Source organism: Phacochoerus africanus, chromosome 6 (assembly GCF_016906955.1).
Source record: "Phacochoerus africanus isolate WHEZ1 chromosome 6, ROS_Pafr_v1, whole genome shotgun sequence".
NCBI lineage: Eukaryota > Metazoa > Chordata > Mammalia > Artiodactyla > Suidae > Phacochoerus > Phacochoerus africanus.
Window position 1 is genome coordinate 109,286,554 of NC_062549.1, and position 17,820 is coordinate 109,304,373.

The 17,820-nt window shown below is 47.3% G+C and overlaps 1 protein-coding gene across 7 annotated transcripts; it reads right to left on the reverse strand.

Annotated features, from left to right (window-relative positions):
* Window positions 1-5,995: 5,995 nt before the first annotated feature.
* Window positions 5,996-14,999, reverse strand: C6H1orf162 (chromosome 6 C1orf162 homolog). Of its 7 annotated transcripts, none has more exons than XM_047785020.1 (7): window positions 14,947-14,990; window positions 9,502-9,643; window positions 9,292-9,339; window positions 8,168-8,330; window positions 7,592-7,686; window positions 7,290-7,339; window positions 5,996-6,779 (listed from the first exon to the last, which is right to left on the reverse strand). In XM_047785020.1, exons 3-7 carry the CDS (start codon window positions 9,326-9,328, stop codon window positions 6,618-6,620), a joined length of 507 nt encoding a protein of 168 aa, XP_047640976.1. In that variant the 5' UTR covers window positions 9,329-9,339; window positions 9,502-9,643; window positions 14,947-14,990; the 3' UTR covers window positions 5,996-6,617. The 7 variants fall into 7 exon arrangements, with proteins under 7 accessions (XP_047640976.1, XP_047640979.1, XP_047640975.1 ...); XM_047785023.1 differs by lacking the exon at window positions 14,947-14,990 and adding an exon at window positions 11,697-12,112 and having other exon boundaries at window positions 8,168-8,318; XM_047785019.1 differs by lacking the exon at window positions 14,947-14,990 and adding an exon at window positions 11,697-12,112.
* Window positions 15,000-17,820: the final 2,821 nt, after the last annotated feature.

Here is a 17,820-nt window from a genome sequence, read left to right on the forward strand (position 1 = left end):
AAGTGGACACAGGATAGAGAGAACAGCTGACACAGGGGCCTCCGTTTGGCCAATAGGTTTTTGTTGGTTTTCTTTTTATGCTCAGAAACCACAGAAATACCTCGGGCCATGGAGAGACTGTAGGTGTAATTACAAAACAGACTCCACCCTCCGTGGGGTATTGGAAATGTAGAAGAACATTTTAGAGAAAGAGAGAAAACAAGTGAACCCAGAAACACCTGTTAATGAGACACAAGGGCCTCGAGCTGGAAGACTCTGAAATCCAAAGCTACGGCCTCGAGCTTTCTTACTCTCTCTCTGTAATAATTTGGCCCCATGGCCAGAGCAGGAACTCTGAGAAGTCAAAGCGGCGGCTCCCACGGCACTCCTGGCCTTTTGTCCTCTAAGAGCTGTGGGAACTGCCAAGGTGGGGGGTGAAGACTCAGCAACATCTGGCTCAGTTCTGCCCAAGAGCACTCCCTCTGGGACACAACTGGAGTCTAGGTTTTTGCAAAAAAACATTCTCACTTCTTTCAGGCATGATCTTGGGCAATTTGTTGCTCTTCTGGGCCTTTTTTCTTCTCTATAAATTAAGGATCCCATAGTCCCTAGGGTTTTTTATTCATTCGTTAAAGACTACGTCAGAAGCTAGGATACACTGAAGAACCAAAGAAATAGCTTCTGTCTTGATGGAGCTTAAAACATAGAGTGGAGGTGGGCAAACCATCACACACACACACACACACACACACACACACACACACGAAACTCTCAGCTAGTAAGTGCTCTAAAGGAGATGCATGGTACCATGAAAGTTGAGGCAATAGAACCCAACCCTGTGCTTTTTAGCAAGGAGCTGTATGTGGTTGAGCCACAGCCCGCTTCCTCACACTCAGCCAGTTGAAACACGGCAGCCTGAATTGGGTCCCTTCTGGGTTCTGAAGGGGTCCAGCTGCATTCACATCACCAACATTTGGTGAGAGGCGAATACAAGCGCCATGCTCCCAGCTTTCCTGCCGACCGATGGATGAGCTTTGAAGTCATAGGATCTGATTTCAGCCCTGAGAACAAACTTCGGTGTCTAGTCCCTGAGAAGGCCCGTGACAGTGTTTGTCCCTCTTGCTGCAGCAACACCCAGCAGAGGTAGGCAATAAATCTCAATTCCGTTTTCCTTTTCTATTTCCAACAAAGTAGACAACTCTTTGAAGGCTCTCTCCAGTGTCCTGACTCCAAAGAGGACATGGCTCATCCTGAACAGATGGGACCGAAGATTTCTTTTATTTAGCTCGTAAATAAAATGATGCCACAATAGAATTGCCATGACAACCGGCCAACTGATTCTGATCTCAGGCATGCTGAAGGCCCCTCTAACCTTGCTAGCAACAGCTAGGTGAGAATAGTGGCAGCCAGAGGGGCTCTGCCAGGCCATGCCTGCGCAAGGCCACGGTCAGATAAGATCTCAAGATCTTAGTTCTCACGCCCTCGGCTTGTCAGAAGTGAAGGAGAGGGTCAGATCTTGGTCAGGGGGCCAGGAGATCACTGCTGTTTTATTTGTTAGCCAATAAATTTCCGACCCAGTGTTGAATGAACTCCAAGGTATGATTAACGTCTCTCAGACTATTGCTGGGGACGGATTTCTGGAAAAGTTTCTTTTAAAGTGTAATGTTCCAATTTACTTCTGAATTGGTATTACACATGGCTCTACCCAGTAGAAAGGAAGACAGGCTAAATCAGAGGTCCTCAGATTCTCTTGAGGCAAAGACTGTCCTGTATGGGGAACTGGCATTAGGGGATGCTGCTTTTGGTCAGTGAGAAACCAATGGGTGATAAACTAAGAGAACTATTCATTCACATCAGGAAAGACAAAGCAAGACCAAGGCATCAGCAGTTGTGGCGCAAGTGAGATGATATTGTCATTAATGCTAGAATGACCCAAACTCTTAGCTCCCAACTAAGAGATCTCCCTCTCTCCCTATAGAGTGTCTCTCTTGCTATTTCGGGGAGACCCCAGGGTCTCCCCACCACTGCCTCCACTGCCCTCATCAAAATCCCACTCTTCCAGTCCCTTCCAATAGGGTGCTGGCCAGTCTCAGTACCCAGGATGCTCAGCGGCCACCTGATCTGGGCAGGGGTGGGACAGGGAGACCGGCTCTTGGCACGATTCGGCACATGCCCTGTGCTGCACGTTCAGGTTCCAGCTCTAACAGGGTCTTTTATGAATACAGTTCCTCCAGCCTCCACTCCAAGCCCTTCTTGCCATGGGTAGGGAACTCAAAGCCACTCAACTCAAAGCCTGATGGAGGTGGGGAGGGGGAGGGTACGTGGGTGCCAGCCCATTCCTGCCATTCACCGGGTTCCCACACAGCCGGTCCCCCTCCCTCCCAGAGTCTTAGATCAAACAGCATCAGCAAGTACTGTCTTTCCCTTCAGCCACAAAACTGCCCCAAGTCCTCCCTTGTGGCCATGTTCTGAATTTGCATAAAGGAGCCACTGGCTCACCGGTTCTGCAAATAGCAAATAGCAGTCTGGTCTGGGCTCATTAGGACATGCTACTGCACAAGGCAAGAGAGCAGACAGCAATCTTCCAGGAAAGGTGATGGCACCCAGAATGTCCTGGTCGATTTACACTCACCCACCTGGAAAACTATGTCCCCTGAGAACTCGACAGTTTGTTCTGGTTCCATCATCGAGGGTCCCAGAGCCCCTTTTCTTCCCATACCCAGCAAAGTCTTGTTCAGCCTATGATTCATTATTGAATTACTCGTTTCACTCTCCACAAAGGCTTTTTGTGCACCAGTTTTCACGACGGAGACAGGCAAACAAACAAAACCCCCAAGTCTTTGTAAACGCAGGGTTGTGCTGTTAAAAAATGGGAAGCTTCCAGAAAGCAGAGGGAAGAGCAATTAATCTGGTATTTCATGTACAAGTGGTCATAGGGCGATGCTTCTGCCTCCTCTCGAAGCCATTCATTGGGCGCCGGCCCTCCACTGGAAAGCTGGTGTAGCTTTTAACCTCGAGGTTGGCAGAATTGTTTGAAGTCACCTCAGAGTTTCAGGTGACAGCCAGATGCCCTGCAGCGGGAGGGTGGAGGGACAGGGCGCTAGCGAAGGGCACTCCTGGCGCTCTGCTGCCCTCGTGCGGCGGCTGGCCGCGCTGCCGGGCTGCTGTCTCTGGCCACGACAGTCTTCCTCCTGGACTTGCTGTCCCACTCAGAGGGCTGGCTCCTCTATCAGTTCCCTCTTCCCCTCCAAATCCAGTTGTCAGGAGCAGCGGCTCCATCTCAGAGTGAACATGCTGTCTCCCTCATGTCACCTGACCTCACCTTTCCAGTTTCTCTGCCACCATACCGGCTCTGGGCCGGCTTGGTGGAAAGGCAAGATGCAAGGAATCTGAAGTCAGAGGACTTGATTTAAATTTTGTTCTGCCACATACTAGCTGGGAGACACTGGATAAACTAATTGCATCTCTTTGAACTTGAATTTCCTTAACTCGATTTTCAAGGATAGCATTTACTGTTTTGTTTTGGTTTTTTTTTTGCTTTTAGGGCCGCTCCTGCGGCCCATGGAGATTCCCAGGCTAGGGGTCTAATCGGAGCCACAGCTGCCGGCCTACACCACAGCTCACAGCAGCGCCAGATTCTTAACCCACTGAGCGAGGCCAGGGATCAAACCCGCTACCTCGTAGTTCCTGGTCAAATTCGTTTCCGCTGCTCCACGTTGGGAAACTCCCACTTACTGTATTTTTAAGAGACATTTGTTATGGATGCTTCCTTTCCACTCCCGCTTGCTTCCCTGTAGGCTGAGTTCCACTGAGGACATTTCTCAGTATCGCCCGGTGGAGGTGGAGTGACCTGATGAGTGGGTCTGGGGATAGGAAACAGGCCAGGCCTAGCGTGCCGTCTTCTTTCCTTTTAAATCTCTTGGGTGCAGCTTTCAAAGAGCACATAGTCTCTTCTGCGAATCCTGGGTGCGGCTCTGTCAATCACGGAGGTCAAGGTTTCGAAGCCTACTTCTCACTTCTCCGCAGCTACAGTCTAAGCATATCCAGTATCGATTCTCTAGTGTGGCCTGTGTTTGTAATAAAGATGATACTTTGTCCTCTACCTGCTGAGTGCTCCTTATTTCTCCCTTGGTCCAGAATTCAGGTGGGAACTCAGAGCACTAGGCATCCGGCCTCCTGAACATCCTCAACAAGGTACATGAAGAACTTTAAAAGCTACAAAAAAAGGTTTTCCGGGGAGAGCATACCTCCTCCCACCTCTACGCCCAGTCCCTTGGTTATCAAGTGCACCTCCCCAGGGGCAATGACTAAGACCAGTTCATGGGGTTTTCTTCCGGAGATATATGTAAATGTACACGAGTTCCCATGTGTGAACACACACACATTCTATTGTACACCAATAGAGCATCATCACAAGTCTGTTCAGCAGCTTGCACTTTTCACTTAATATTGTATCTTAGGCATCTGGTTTTTTTTTAAGATGTAAAGAGCTGTTCCTTCTTTTCAATGGCTACACTGCGCTCCATTACCCGGTCCCTTCTCAGTGACATGGAGGGTTTTCTCAATCTTCCACTGTGTGAGAGTTGAGCATAACAGACAAATGTGCCAAGTCTGGAGCCAGCCCCCTTGCGTTCCAGTCCCAGTGCCACTACCAAGTGTGAACCCAGGCAAATTGTTCGACCTCTCTGTGAAACAAGAATAATAATTCTCATTGTAACCTCCTAGTTTTGTGAGGAGTCCATGAACACATGCCAAGCACTTAGAACAGTGCTTAGAGTCGAATAAGCCGCGCTGAGTTTTAGTTTGTTGGATAGTTGCTGCAATTAGAATTACACAGGTAAGACTCCCCACATGTTTAAGTAGGACACGTTCTTAGAATTTAAAATGTTGTTACTGCCAAAATGCCTTCCATAGTAACTGTATGCCTCCAGTAGTAGAAGTGTGTCTTAATTCCTCACAATTTTGCTCCAACAGTTTTTTAGCAAGCATTTTGAATTTTTCTAGTCTTATTGATGGAAAATATTATCGAACTGTAGTTCTAATTATGATTTCTCTTATTATGAGTAAAGCTGAGTATCTCTTCATATATTTAAAGCTATTTAGGAGTTCCCGTCATGGCTCAGCGGAAATGAGTCTGACTAGTATCCATGAGGACGCAGTTTTGATCTTTGGCCTCGTTTACTGGGTTAAGGATCCGGCGTTGTCGTGAGCTGTGGTGTAGGTTGCAGATGTGGCTCGGATCTGGCACTGCTGTGGCTGTGGGGTAGGCTGGCAGCTATAGCTCTGATTCGACCCCTAGCCTGGGAACCTCCATATGCCTCGTGTGAGGCCCTAAAAAGCCAAAAAACAAAACAAAACAAAACCCCCCCCAAAAAAAAACCTCCCATTTTTTTTCTAGTACTTTTATTTTTTTTAAGCTAAATTTCAGCACATTGGGATTTTGATATAAAGAGTGAGATATAGATCTGATCCTATTTTCATCTACATGGCTACGTAATTGTCTCAATACCATTTATGACTAAACCAGTTTCCCCCAAGTGATTTGACATGCCATCTTCATCATACTCTAAATTTCCTCATGTATTTTGGTCTTTTAATTTTATTCCTTTATTTGTTCATGAACAATTAACATGTTTTAACTAGTCATTAAAAGTGCTTAATAAAACAGCACTTTTAATTTGCTGTTAGGGCTAGCCTTCCCATCTTACTTTTATCTGCTTATTTTATGAATTTTCCTAGATTTGCTTTCCTGTTCATTGTTTCCATGGAGCTTTGGAGTAATCTTACATAGCAAAAAAATAATCTTATTGGTATTTGATGGGATACTCTGTGGGCTTATCCACTGGGATTTGGCGGGGGACGTTAACATTTAGATTAATCTTTAGTTCCCACATAGCACTGTTACGCACATCTCTCAGGCTCTAGCCAGGAGATGGACACTCACATCTGAATAAACGCTTTAGCCAACAGGGGCCTTGTATTTGTGTGGACTTCTGGGATGTACAGGGTACTTGTGTATATGATATCCCGTTTATTGGAACACTGAGAGACACGTGCTATTAGTCCTGTTTTCAAGATGAAGAAACTGAAGCTTTAAAAGCTTAACCCACTTACCCCAGGGAATGAAGGCAGGTAGTGGTGGGGTTCGAGCCCCGTGCCCCCAGTCAACCCTGCGTTTGTTCCAGAGTTTGTACCATGGTGATACCTTCGGCTTTTCTGCCTGTCACTCCGGAGGGGATGGGGACAGACACATCAGCGATGGAGAAAGAGGCCGCATTGCAGAGGGGTTGCTTTTATTTGTGATCCTCTCGAGGGTGTTCCCTTGGTTGACTTCCCCCAAGTGGATCGGTGATGCTGCAGGAACGCGCTGTGTACGCTGAGCTGTGTACCACGCACGCTGGGAGGGGGCAGGGAGCCAGTCCCAGCCATCCAGGGGCTAACAGGCTGCTGGTCCAGGCAGGAGAGTTGGAGATCTCTTCTCAGGCCAGGAAAAACACTGACCCTTGTTCTTGAAAACTGCTGGCTAGCGTTGCCCGATCACAGCCAGACAGCTCCGGCTGTGGTCTCAGCCAGGGTGTGGTCCGGGTTAAAAGGGAACATGACATAGGAAGCCCAAGCTGAGGTGAGAGGCACGGGACTCAAGCCTCCCCGGAAAGGCAAGGTGAGTTTGTCTCTTTAATTTGAGCGTAAACAACGGGGTCTGAGTCTGCAGAATGACTCATGGTCAGGTGATCTCTCTTTTCTTTTGAGATTTTGAAAGTCATGTTGGCATAAGTAAGGGCCTCCTCGGGGGGTGCACACTGCAGAGGAAGGGGGAGGAGGAAGGAGTGCATTCAGAGTGGAGGAAGGCGTTTCTTAGAAGCGAGCGCCTTTTATTTATTCATTCATTTATTTTTTTCTTTTTAGGGCCGAACCCATGGCATATGGAGGTTCCCAGGCTAGGGGTCGAATCAGAGCTGCAGCTGCAGGGCTACGCCACAGCCACAGCAATGGGGGATCTGAGCCGAGTCTGCGACCTACACCACAGCTCACGGCAATGCCCGATCCTTAACCCACTGAGCGAGGCCAGGGATCGATCCCGTGTCCTCATGGATAACCCGCTGAGCCACAGTGGGCACTCCTGAAATTGCCTTTTAGAAGCAACTTGAAAGCTGGGGTCCAAGAAGACCCAGAGATGGGAAGAACCCTTCAGAGAATCAGCTGCCCAGGGTCCAGAGCAAGAACACTATTCTGGCCGAGAAGGTGCAGCACAGAGGGCAGTTCCAGGGGCAGCAGGCCTCCCTCTCCAGGAAGAAACATGGTGGTCTTACCTCGGCTGGAGGATCTGAGGGAGGGTCCGGGGCCCGGGGACTGGCGCGACCTGCCACAAGTGCCAGGAAGAAGAGGGACAAGTCTCACCAGTGGGGCCTGGGGGAGTCGGAAGCGGCTTTCTTCAGTCTTGGGGGAAGGGCTGGGTGGAGGGAGGGGGTGGAGGGGGGAAGGGAGGAGGGTGGGGAGGGCAGCGAAGGGATTTGAGTCCTCGGTCTGCAGGGAGGGGGGCGCTCGGCAGCCTTTACCCCCCTTCAAAGCCAACGCTCCTCGCCAGGGCGGAGGGAGGAGGGCGAGCACTTACACTTTCTGTAGCTCTTCATGACGAGGAAGATCAGGGCCAGCAGCAGCAGCGTCAGTACAACCCCAGCGAAAAAGGCTAAGACCAGATGTTCTTTGCTGTCGTGGCGAAGCAAGGGAGCAGATGACCCACCGGGCTGTTTGAGGGCCTTTCCTAAAGACGGGAGGGCCGCCTTTTCCACCGGTGGGTTAATCCCTGAAATAGCTTTTGCACTGGTTCCGTTCCCTCTCACTCTCAGCCCCCGTTTCCAACTTCTGGCTTTTGGGTCTATGTGAGGCCTCAATGAAAGCCGGGGGCTCTCTTCCCGCTCAAAAATCGTTCGCCGGGGCCTGCACTTGGCTTGTTTTACCTATCAGCTTAAGGGATTCATGAGTGTCTCTGGAGGCTTGGGGGCTTGGGGTGGTTGGGGGAACCCCAGGTTAAGAACCACACTCCGAAGAGAAAAAATTGATTTCGTTCTTCGACTGCTGCTGTCCCTTCTCCCCAGACCTCCCTCCCCAAGTCCATAGGCAAAGGTGTCAGCACAAAATCAAATGCCATGTGGAATGAGATGAAAGGGGTGGGGGGAGGCTCGCTTACTTGGGGTGGCCAGAGAGGAAGGGCGTAGAGGTAAACTGCAGCGGTGCCCTGAAGGTCGGTGGCCGCGGGGCTGCCGTGGTGGTGGCGGCGGCGGCGGCGGCGGCGGTGGTGGTGGTGGTAGTGGTGGTGGTGGGGGGGACCTTTTGTCCCGCTGTGGAAGAACCTGAGGGGGATTAGTGTGTCTGCCACGCCCCTCTCCAGTTTAAGGGTCCCCTCGTGCCTCACCTTATCCAAGCAACCAGGGGATTACGACTCCACAAAAGGAGGGAACATCATTTCTCAAGTCCTGGATCCTTTAACATGAAAACTAGCTCAGGAACTTAAACAACAGCCACATAAATGAAAGAAGAGCCTAGCGTTTCTGCATCCGCCACATGTCCCTTTGATAAAAAAAAACAGTGCAGGTCTCTCCTTTGAAGATTTTAATAGGACCTGAGGGATCTCTGCTCCCTGGGACTTAAGTAGAACAATCTCAAGGCCAAGGAGTAGAGTACCAAAAACAAAACCCAGAACTAGCATTTCCCAAAGTCCTGGGGCATCTGATCTTGGAAATAGCTGCCTTTTTTTGTTCATTTATTTTCAGAGCCCCCTTTTTCCCCCCTATTTTGGCTGCCCCCAGGCCTATGGAGCTGCCAGGCCAGGGATCAGATCTGAACACAGTCACTACGCAAGCTGCAGCTGCTGCAATGTCGAATCCTTAACCCACTGTGCTGGGCTGGGGATTGAACCCGCAACCCAGTGCTCCCAAGATGCTGCCAAACCATTGCGCCACAGGGGGAATTCCAGGGCCACTATTAACAGAGATTAGGCAAAAGCAGGCTGGGTGAGCCTTCCTAATACCTATGCCACAAAGAGAGGGGTGATGACAGAAGTGAGCCACCATCCATAAACTACCCAGATGGTCTAATATAGAGCACAGAGACACCCTTTCCTCAAATTTGGAGGATGAGGTAATTCTCTCTGGTTTCCCTGTTCACCCTTCTTAGCATTAGATCTTGCATCATGGTCAATTCTGATTCTTCCAACCTCGGAAATGTCCCGTTACAGCCTTTCAGCAAGTTCCCAGTTACTTCAGTCCAATTTAACTCGAAGCAAGGTAGGCAATGGGTTCTGTCTGGACTTACTTTTGTTGGGCTCAGATTTGGAACCACCGCTTCCCATGTTGTCTTCCCCTGAGAATTAAAGAAAGGTACCTCTTAGAAAACTTGGAAAAGAGAGGCAGCAAAGGGGCCAATTTCGAGATTGTGACCTTACTCCCCGAGCCGTAACATGGGAGAGAGGCAAGGGGTGGGGGGGTGTCCTAGTGAGAGCCGTGGTCACGTGTGGTCACGTACGTTACAGAGCAAGTACTAGAGCTCAGCAGACAGTCCTCCACTTTGTAGGTCCGTAAATCTGATCTTATCAGGATGCCAAGAATGGAATGATTGCTCCAGAACTGACTCACATCGACCAACTCACAGGAGACTAATGTATGAACTGGAATGACACGAGGAACATGTTGGTGTAACCTGTGCATTCTATCAGAACATTTGAGAAAGCCAACTAAAACCACACTTCCGCTTGGTAAACACTGAAGTAAGGAGAGAGGCAGAATAGCTGATTTTAAAATGGTCATCGAGGCCTGATGCATTTGCTTCACTCTCGTTGGCAGGCTGCATAAACTGACTCACTTGCTCTTGGGGTCCTTCCTCAAGGCTGCATCATCAGACACTTCTATTTTATTTACATATTATCTTTTCAAGTGTGACCATGCCCTTATCTGAGCTCTGGTTCTATTTTCTTTTCTTTTTTCTTTTTGTTTTTTGTTTTGTTTTGTTTAGGGCGGCATCTGCGGCATGTGGAAATTCCCAGGCTAGGGGTCCAATCGGAGCTGCAGCTGCCAGCCTGCATCACAGCCACAGCAACGCAGGGTCTAAGCCATTTCATCTGTGACCTAAACCACAGCTCATGACAACACCGGATCCTTAACCCACCGGTCGAGGCCAGGGATCGAACCCTCGTCCTCATGGCTATTGGGCAGGTTTATTACTCCTGAGCCACAGCAGAAACTCCTAAGCTATGGTTCTATCATGTTAAGCTTCCTTCTTTTATTTGTTTGTACTAAAATGTGTAAGTACTTAAAGGCAGAAGATTAAATCACTCAAACTCCCACTACCCACTCTTCCTATTTTAGTGTATTTCCTCTTCATTATACTTACATGCATTTTTAAAAAAATCTAGTTGAATTCTTCATTTTTCCTTTAAAAAAAGACTAAGCTTTTTATCATAAACATTTTCCCAATTCACTGAAAATCTCTATAAGCCTTTTATTGGGGATAGGTCTTTCTGTTATAGCTATGCACTGCCGCTTGCTTTGCCAGTTTCTGCTTGTTGATAACAATTGTTGCTACTTTTTAAAAAATAATAAAACAATTTTAGGAGGCTATAATTTTGCCTCATACTTAGCCAAGCCCATGACAAAGAATTTTTGGCTCTGCTAAATCGATTATATTTTAAGGTGATTTATTTAGACAATAAATGCTATCAATCACTTGTGTTTCATTAGGTTACATTATCTTTGTCATCAAGCCTCTCACAGGTTCATTTATTCTCACCAGCGAAATGAGGTTAAAGAGTAAACAGTATCAGCTCTCAATAGTGAATCAACTTCTAAGTCCTTGGACGTGCGGGAGGGTTTGAAGAAGGACACCTCATTGCCACGTACCAGTTACAACAGCAACAGCAACATTATTAAGTGACTTACAATCAAACAAACTTTTAGAGAGTGTGTAATCTAGGACAATAAGAAAGGCACCAACAGAGACATTTGGTTAGAATTCTGAGCCATGAGAATAGAAAGTCCACCATTCACAGCAGAATCGATAGTGATAACAATTTTTCTAGCACGTTTGGCTCCTTTTCTAATTTAAGAGTCATGGGTGCTCTTTGCAGAACACCATGAAATATTTATGCAGTATTTTTAAAATATTGAAATACATGTTTGCACTAAACCCTGTATGAACTTACCCTGGGAATTTGTACTTGACTGTACCACTGGGGAGGTGGGAGAGGAGCAGATCATAGGTTTCAGTAAAATCTTAACTTTCTCATGAGTGGCTCTGAATTTACAACCATCCCAAGGAAATGCCAGCAGAGACCCCCTGAAACAAAAGCTGCCCTCCCTCCCCCCCCACCCCGCCCCCCAAAAGACAGAGCCATCGCATGATGCCTCAGGGAAATGGCTACTTACAGATTCAGGCCCCAGGGAAAGCAGAAAATACTCCAAACATTTGACAGAAGCATAAATTAAAGTAGAAAGAGGGCTATATCTACTTTTTCACATTTTTTCCCAGCACTGGAGAATCTTACCGCTGGGCATGAAATCCACTGACTAAATGCAACTCTTCTAGATGTCCAGATGCAACTCTTCCCCCCACCCCCACCCCCACCAAATAAAGTTAAAAGTTACAGAAACTGCTTAAAAATTTGATAACATTTTCTTTGGGTATTTATTTCATCTAGATTAAAAGTATGGGGTACACATAGTTACCTTTGAAGAAAAAGTCCGGTCCTAAGATGTTATTGTGTAAGCCAGCTTTTCACTTGCTGCTTCTGTTACCACCCTTATTTTGCAGAATGATGAAATAGTGATTACTGCCACTGCCGCCATCAAGCTTTGTGCCACAAAGATCTTGTTTCAACTCCAGGGCATACTTCCTCTTTGTGGCCAATACGGTTTGTATATATTTTAACTCCATAAGCAGAGAGCTTCTTTTATATCTTTTGACCCATGAATGCCAGAACATAGGGGGATGAGTTCATTTCTAATAAAGTATGTATTGAGTCTATAACCACCATGCCAGGTATGGTAGGGCTCACATTATCTGTCATCAAGTATCTTACAGTTTGGAGTTCCTGTCATGGCTCAGTGGAAACGAATCTGACTGGCATCCATGAGAACGCACGTTGGATCGATCCCTGGCCTCGCTCAGTGGGTTAAGGATCCAGTGTTAACATGAGCTGTGGTGTGGTCACAGATGCGGCTCGGATCTGGCGTTGCTGTGGTTGTAGTGTAGGCCAGCGGCTACAGCTCCGATTCGGCCCCTAACCTGGGAACCTCCCTATGCCACAGGATGTGGCCATAAAAAAAAAAGTATCTACAGTTTCACTTCTCCTGAGCAGGAAAATAAGGTTGAAGAGCAAACAGTGTTAGGTGCCAGCTGTAGAGATTTTAAGTGTGTTAAGAGTATGACGATTCCTTCAAAGGGAAAATGAATCATTTACTTATAAACATTTATCTATAAAATCATATTAATAAGAATAGTCATTAAATAAACACAGTGGGCCATGCAAGTGGGCTAAGTGCCGTGGCTATTTCAGAGAGAAGGCAGGAAAGCTCTTCATGGGGGCCCACTGTCTAATTGAGAAGAGAAATGATAAACAAGAAAACAACGGATTAATCGCAGGCTGTGTTACCACGAAGGAAAGAAGCAGAGAGCCAAGCTGGAGACCAAATGATGGGCAAATGTCTTTAGATAAAATCGATGACCAGGGAAGGCCTGTTATCCTGAGAACCAGAGGACAGGGAAGAGCTGGCCCAGCAGAGAGTCTGGAATAGATAGTTTCGGGCAGAGCAAAGAGCTCTTTGCAGGCCTGGAAGAAGGGACCGGCTGGCAGAGCTGGTGGAATCAGGCAAGATTCTGTGCAGGGGCCTGGAGCATGGAGAGGGTTTGGATGGGGGAGAAGAGAGGGACTGCGTGAGGAGGTCCAGGCCCAGGCCGGGTTGCTGGGCTTCGGGGGATGTCTTTCTGGGTTATCAGCATGGTTCAAGAGTCGGCCCTCTGTAAAGGGTGAGGAGCAGAAAATAGTTCATAGGTAGATTTAAGACAGATAGTTTATTTAAATCTTTATTTATTTATTTATTTATTTATTTATTTATTTATTTTTGCTTTTTAGGGCTGCACCTGTGGCATATGGAAGTTCCCAGGCTAGGGGTCCAATCAGAGCTGCAGCCACCACAGCCTACACTGCAGCCACAGCCACGCCAGATCTGAGCTGCATCTTCAACCTACCCCACAGCTCATGGGAAGGCCAGATCCTTAACCCAATGATTGAGGCCAGGGATTGAACCTGCGTCCTCGTGGATACTGGGCAGGTTCATAACTTGCTGAGCCACAACGAGAACTCCATAAGCCATATTGTGTTTAGAAAGTTCCTACTGCATAGCACAGGGAACCATACCTGATCTCCTGGCATATGTATGCATAACTATACAGCACAAATTGTCACAATATTGTAAATCAACTACACTTTATTTTTTAAATTAATTAATTAATTTTGTCTTTTTAGAGCCGCACCTGTGGCATATGGAGGTTCCCAGGCCTGGGGTTGAATCACAGCTGTAGCCACTATCCTACACCACAGCCACAGCAATGCCAGATCTGAGCCTCATCTTCGACCTACACCACAGCTCATGGCAACACTGGATCCTTAACCCACTGAGCGAGGCCAGGGATCGATCCTGTGTCCTCATGGATGCTAGTCAGACTCATTTCCACTGAGTCACAACGGGAACTCCTTCAACTACATTTTAACTCCACGTTTATATATATAAATTGGAGGTCTTTAAATCCAAGCAATATAATTTAACCATTGACGAATAACTAAAGGTGTTTGAGTTGGGGGTAGATGATAAACATGGCCTTTAAGGAAGATTACACCACATCAAATAAGATAGATTTTGGGTAGAGAAAGAGACAAGGGAATCAGCGAGGGGAGTATGGCAATAACTCAGGAATTTTTAAGGATGTGAGCATCAGGAATGCGGAGGGATCCACAGGTGCAGTAAGATTGGAAGTGCTAAGGCTTGGGACTTGGATACAGGGAATAAAACAGCAGAATGAGGCAACGATTATTCAAGGGTTGGAATTTCATTGCCTGAGAGAATTCATTTGTTCACAAAAATCATTTCTTAAACATTTACTAGGTGTCATGTACTTGGTTCTAAGTTCTGAGGACATAATGGTAGGCAAAACCCAGCCTTTTGTGCAGGCTCCCTGGCTGTGCATGCCCGTGACACAGGGAACCACGGAGGGCTTCCTGGAAGAGAACAAGCCCAAATCTGGTATGATGGGATTTCCACTAGGCCAAGATGGGGAGAATAAGAGGGAAGAGAACATTAAAATTTAGAAGCCCTGTGCCAGAAAGGAGAGTGGAAAGAAAAGAAAAAAAAAAAAAAAAAGGTGTGGCCTAGTGTGGAAGAACAAGGAAGTGTGTAAAGTGATGCTGGGGTGCTGGGGGGATGTGGAAAACATGAAGATACTTAAGGGTGGTATGACTTGCTTTCTGAAATAATCAGTAAAACTGGCAGAGAGAGATTAAGTTGGAAGGCAGCAGGAAGAGACATGAAAAGACTGGTTAAGGAGTTCCCGGTGGGTCGTGGATTAAGGATCTGGCACTTAACTTGTCACTGCAATGGTTCAGGTCACAACTGTGGCTCAGGTTTGATCCCTGGCCCGAAAACTTCCACATGCAAACAAACAAACAAACAAACAAATAAACAACTGGTTAAAGATGACAAGGATCCAGTTCAGGGATAAGAGTAACCTGGACTAGGGTGGTAGCAACCAAGAGATGAAGAGATGGATGAATTTGAGGAAATTTAGGAGAGTGGCAGCAAAAACAAGGGAGGATAAAAAGTCGAAGACCAAAGGGCTGGTGGAGGAAGAGGAGCCAGAGGAGGACAGAGCAGTAGTTGGAGACTCAGAGTGAGGATTAATTGACATTTACCGAGCACTTACTGTGACCCAAACGCGCTGTGTCACACACACAGGATGGAGTGGGGAGTCGAAAGAGAAAGGGCTCAGGTTGCACAGTAAGGAGAGAGGGTGTTGAGTCAAGCACCACAGGGGAGATGATGTTTGAGCAACTTCTTGAAAGCTGAATCACATTTCCTTGGCAGAGGAAGGAAGTGGAGTCCCGCACGGGGACTGCACGAGCCAAGACATGCTTTGTCATGTTTGTGCTGCTCGGAGAAAAGCAAGTACTTCATCCTCGCCAGTGCTAGAGGGAAGAAGGGTGGGGGCGATGAGGAATGGAAGAGGCAAGGCTCTAGAGGAAGGGTAAAACCATATGATGGACGACCCTACACAAACTTCACCTCGGAGGCGATGGGGAGACTGCTGAGCGAAGTGACGTGATCACGTTCGGTTTGGGTTTGGGCAGTAGAGGGGAGGGGGGACTGGTGAGGGCCTGACCCTGGGCGGGGAGTCCTTCAGAATTGCAGAGTTCCCATTTTCTACTGCAGTGTAACAAACTATCACAAATGTAGAGGCTTAAAATGCTACACATTTCCCTTCTGTGGGTTAGAGGCTGGGAAATGGCTTAACAGGGTTCTTCGCTGCAGGGTTTCACTAGGCTGCAGGTCAGCTATCAGCTGGGGCCTGGATTTCATCAGAGGCTTGACTGAAAACCCAGTTCTTCTATTTATGGGACAAACATCTTTTCTTTTGGCTGTATGACTGAGGGCTCCAGCTTCTTGTTGGCTGTGGGCTGGAGTCTGTCCTCAGGTCCTAGATGCTGCCTGCAGTTCCCTGCCGTGTGAACCTGTCCCCAGGCAGTTCACAACATGGCAGTTCTCTAAGGACAGCAGGCGAGTCTCTCTCCAGCCTGCTGGATGGAGTCTTACACGTCATGTAGTGACAGGACTGTAACACTGGGATCATGTTCTTCCAAACAAGATTTCTTTTACTGCTTTTGCCAGGTACCTGGGGACACTAGCCATCTGGGATCACCTTAATCCAAATTCAGGACTTGGGTTTTTACTGGGTCATCTGTTCAAAGCAGGGCAGTTTTCATGTAAGGGCTGGTTATTTCCATCTCCACCTTTATTCCTTGAGTGCAGCTGACTGTGTGTGTGCTGCTGCTGCTGCTGGTGGTGGTGGTGGTGGTGGGCAGTGGTGGTTTACGAGGGTCTCCATCCTCGATGGGTCCTGGGCTCCATCTTTTGTTGCCCTAGTCCTGGGAAGCCACCAAAAATATAACTTAGTCGCTCAGCCATCTCTTTCAGTTTGGCAAATGCTCCCAGGGTCCTGAGTGCTAAACTCACCTTGGAATTTCCAGTCGCTCAGTTCTTGGCCTGATGATTTCTCATTATCGCTTGGTGCTTTGATATTTTTAAGGTATGTCTCATGTTTCACCCAGATGTTAAACATCTCTTCAGTCGGAGAGTTGGTCTGAATTACCTACTCTATCATTACTGGGAGCAAATGTTATAATATTCTGTATCTTAATTGCTTCTAACCCCACCAACAAAATTCCAGCCATTTGAATCTTAATTTCTCACTCCAACAACAAAAGAAAATTTAATTTTAAGCCAGGTACATTTTATAATCTTTTCTTTTTTTTGTCTTTTGTCCTTTTAGGGCCTCACCGGCAGCATATGCAGGTTCCCACGCTAGGGGTCTAATGGGAGCTACAGCTACCGGCCTACCCCACAGCCACAGCAACGCCAGATCCAAGCCACGTCTGTGACCTACACTACAGCTCACGGCAACGCTGGATCCTTAACCCACTGAACCAGGCCAGGGATCGAACCCACAACCTCATGGTTCCCAGTTGGATTCGTTTCTGCTGCGCCACCATGGGAACTCCCATAATCTTAATAAAGAATAGAAAGTTTTTAGAATAAATCTTAAAAGGAAGGAACAGGACCTTAGCAAATTTATTTATTTCTCTATTTATTTATTTATTGCACTTGCCGCACATGGAAGTTTCCAGGCCAGGGATTGACCTCACCCCATAGCAGTGACAACGCTATGGGCCACAAAATAACTGCAAACAATTTCTTCTTCTTCTTCTTCCTCTTTTTTTTTTTTTTTTTTTGCTTTTTAGGGCTGCACTTGCGGCATATGGAAGTTCCCAGGCTAGGAGCTGAACAGGAGCTGCAGCTGGAGGCCTACAACACAGCCGTAGTCATAGCAACATGGGATCTGAGCTGTATCTGTGACCTACGCTGCAGCTTGCAGCAACACGGAATCCTTAACCCACTGAATGAGGCCAGGGATCAAACCTGCATCCTCATGGATACTATTTGGGTTCTCAACCCACCGAGCCACAACAGGAACTCCCAAATATCAACAGTTTTTAATGAGAATCATTTACAACTCAATAAATGGAAACATAATCCCTAATCTAATTACTTCCTCTGATGTCACTGACCTTGTTCCTCTAGCTCCTGCATTTCCTAAAAACTGGAATTTTCAAGTTAAGTCTTGATAGATTCAAGTTAAGTATCTTTGGCTAGATTACATCACAGGTGATAGTGTCTACTTCACACTTCAGCTCATCAGGACACATTTCTGGTTATTCCACCAGGAGTGACACTGAGAATTAGGAATTAAGTGAATTAGGTGACTGACCACCTGACGGGGATGATTTTCAGATTCTTATTAGTTATCATTGATCAGAACCCTTTCAGCTTATTTCCTTCTTCTCACTCCTGACTGGCTTCACTTTGGGTTGTGACACCATGTCCCCTGGGCACATCTTTGTCCAGAGGGAGCAGCACGTGCTCTACAGCTGGCTACCAGGTGGCAGAGGATGGTGCTGGCTGTACTCACAGCACGCTGCAGCGCTGCGGAGTGCAGGCTGTCCCTCACCTGGCTCCCTGGTTC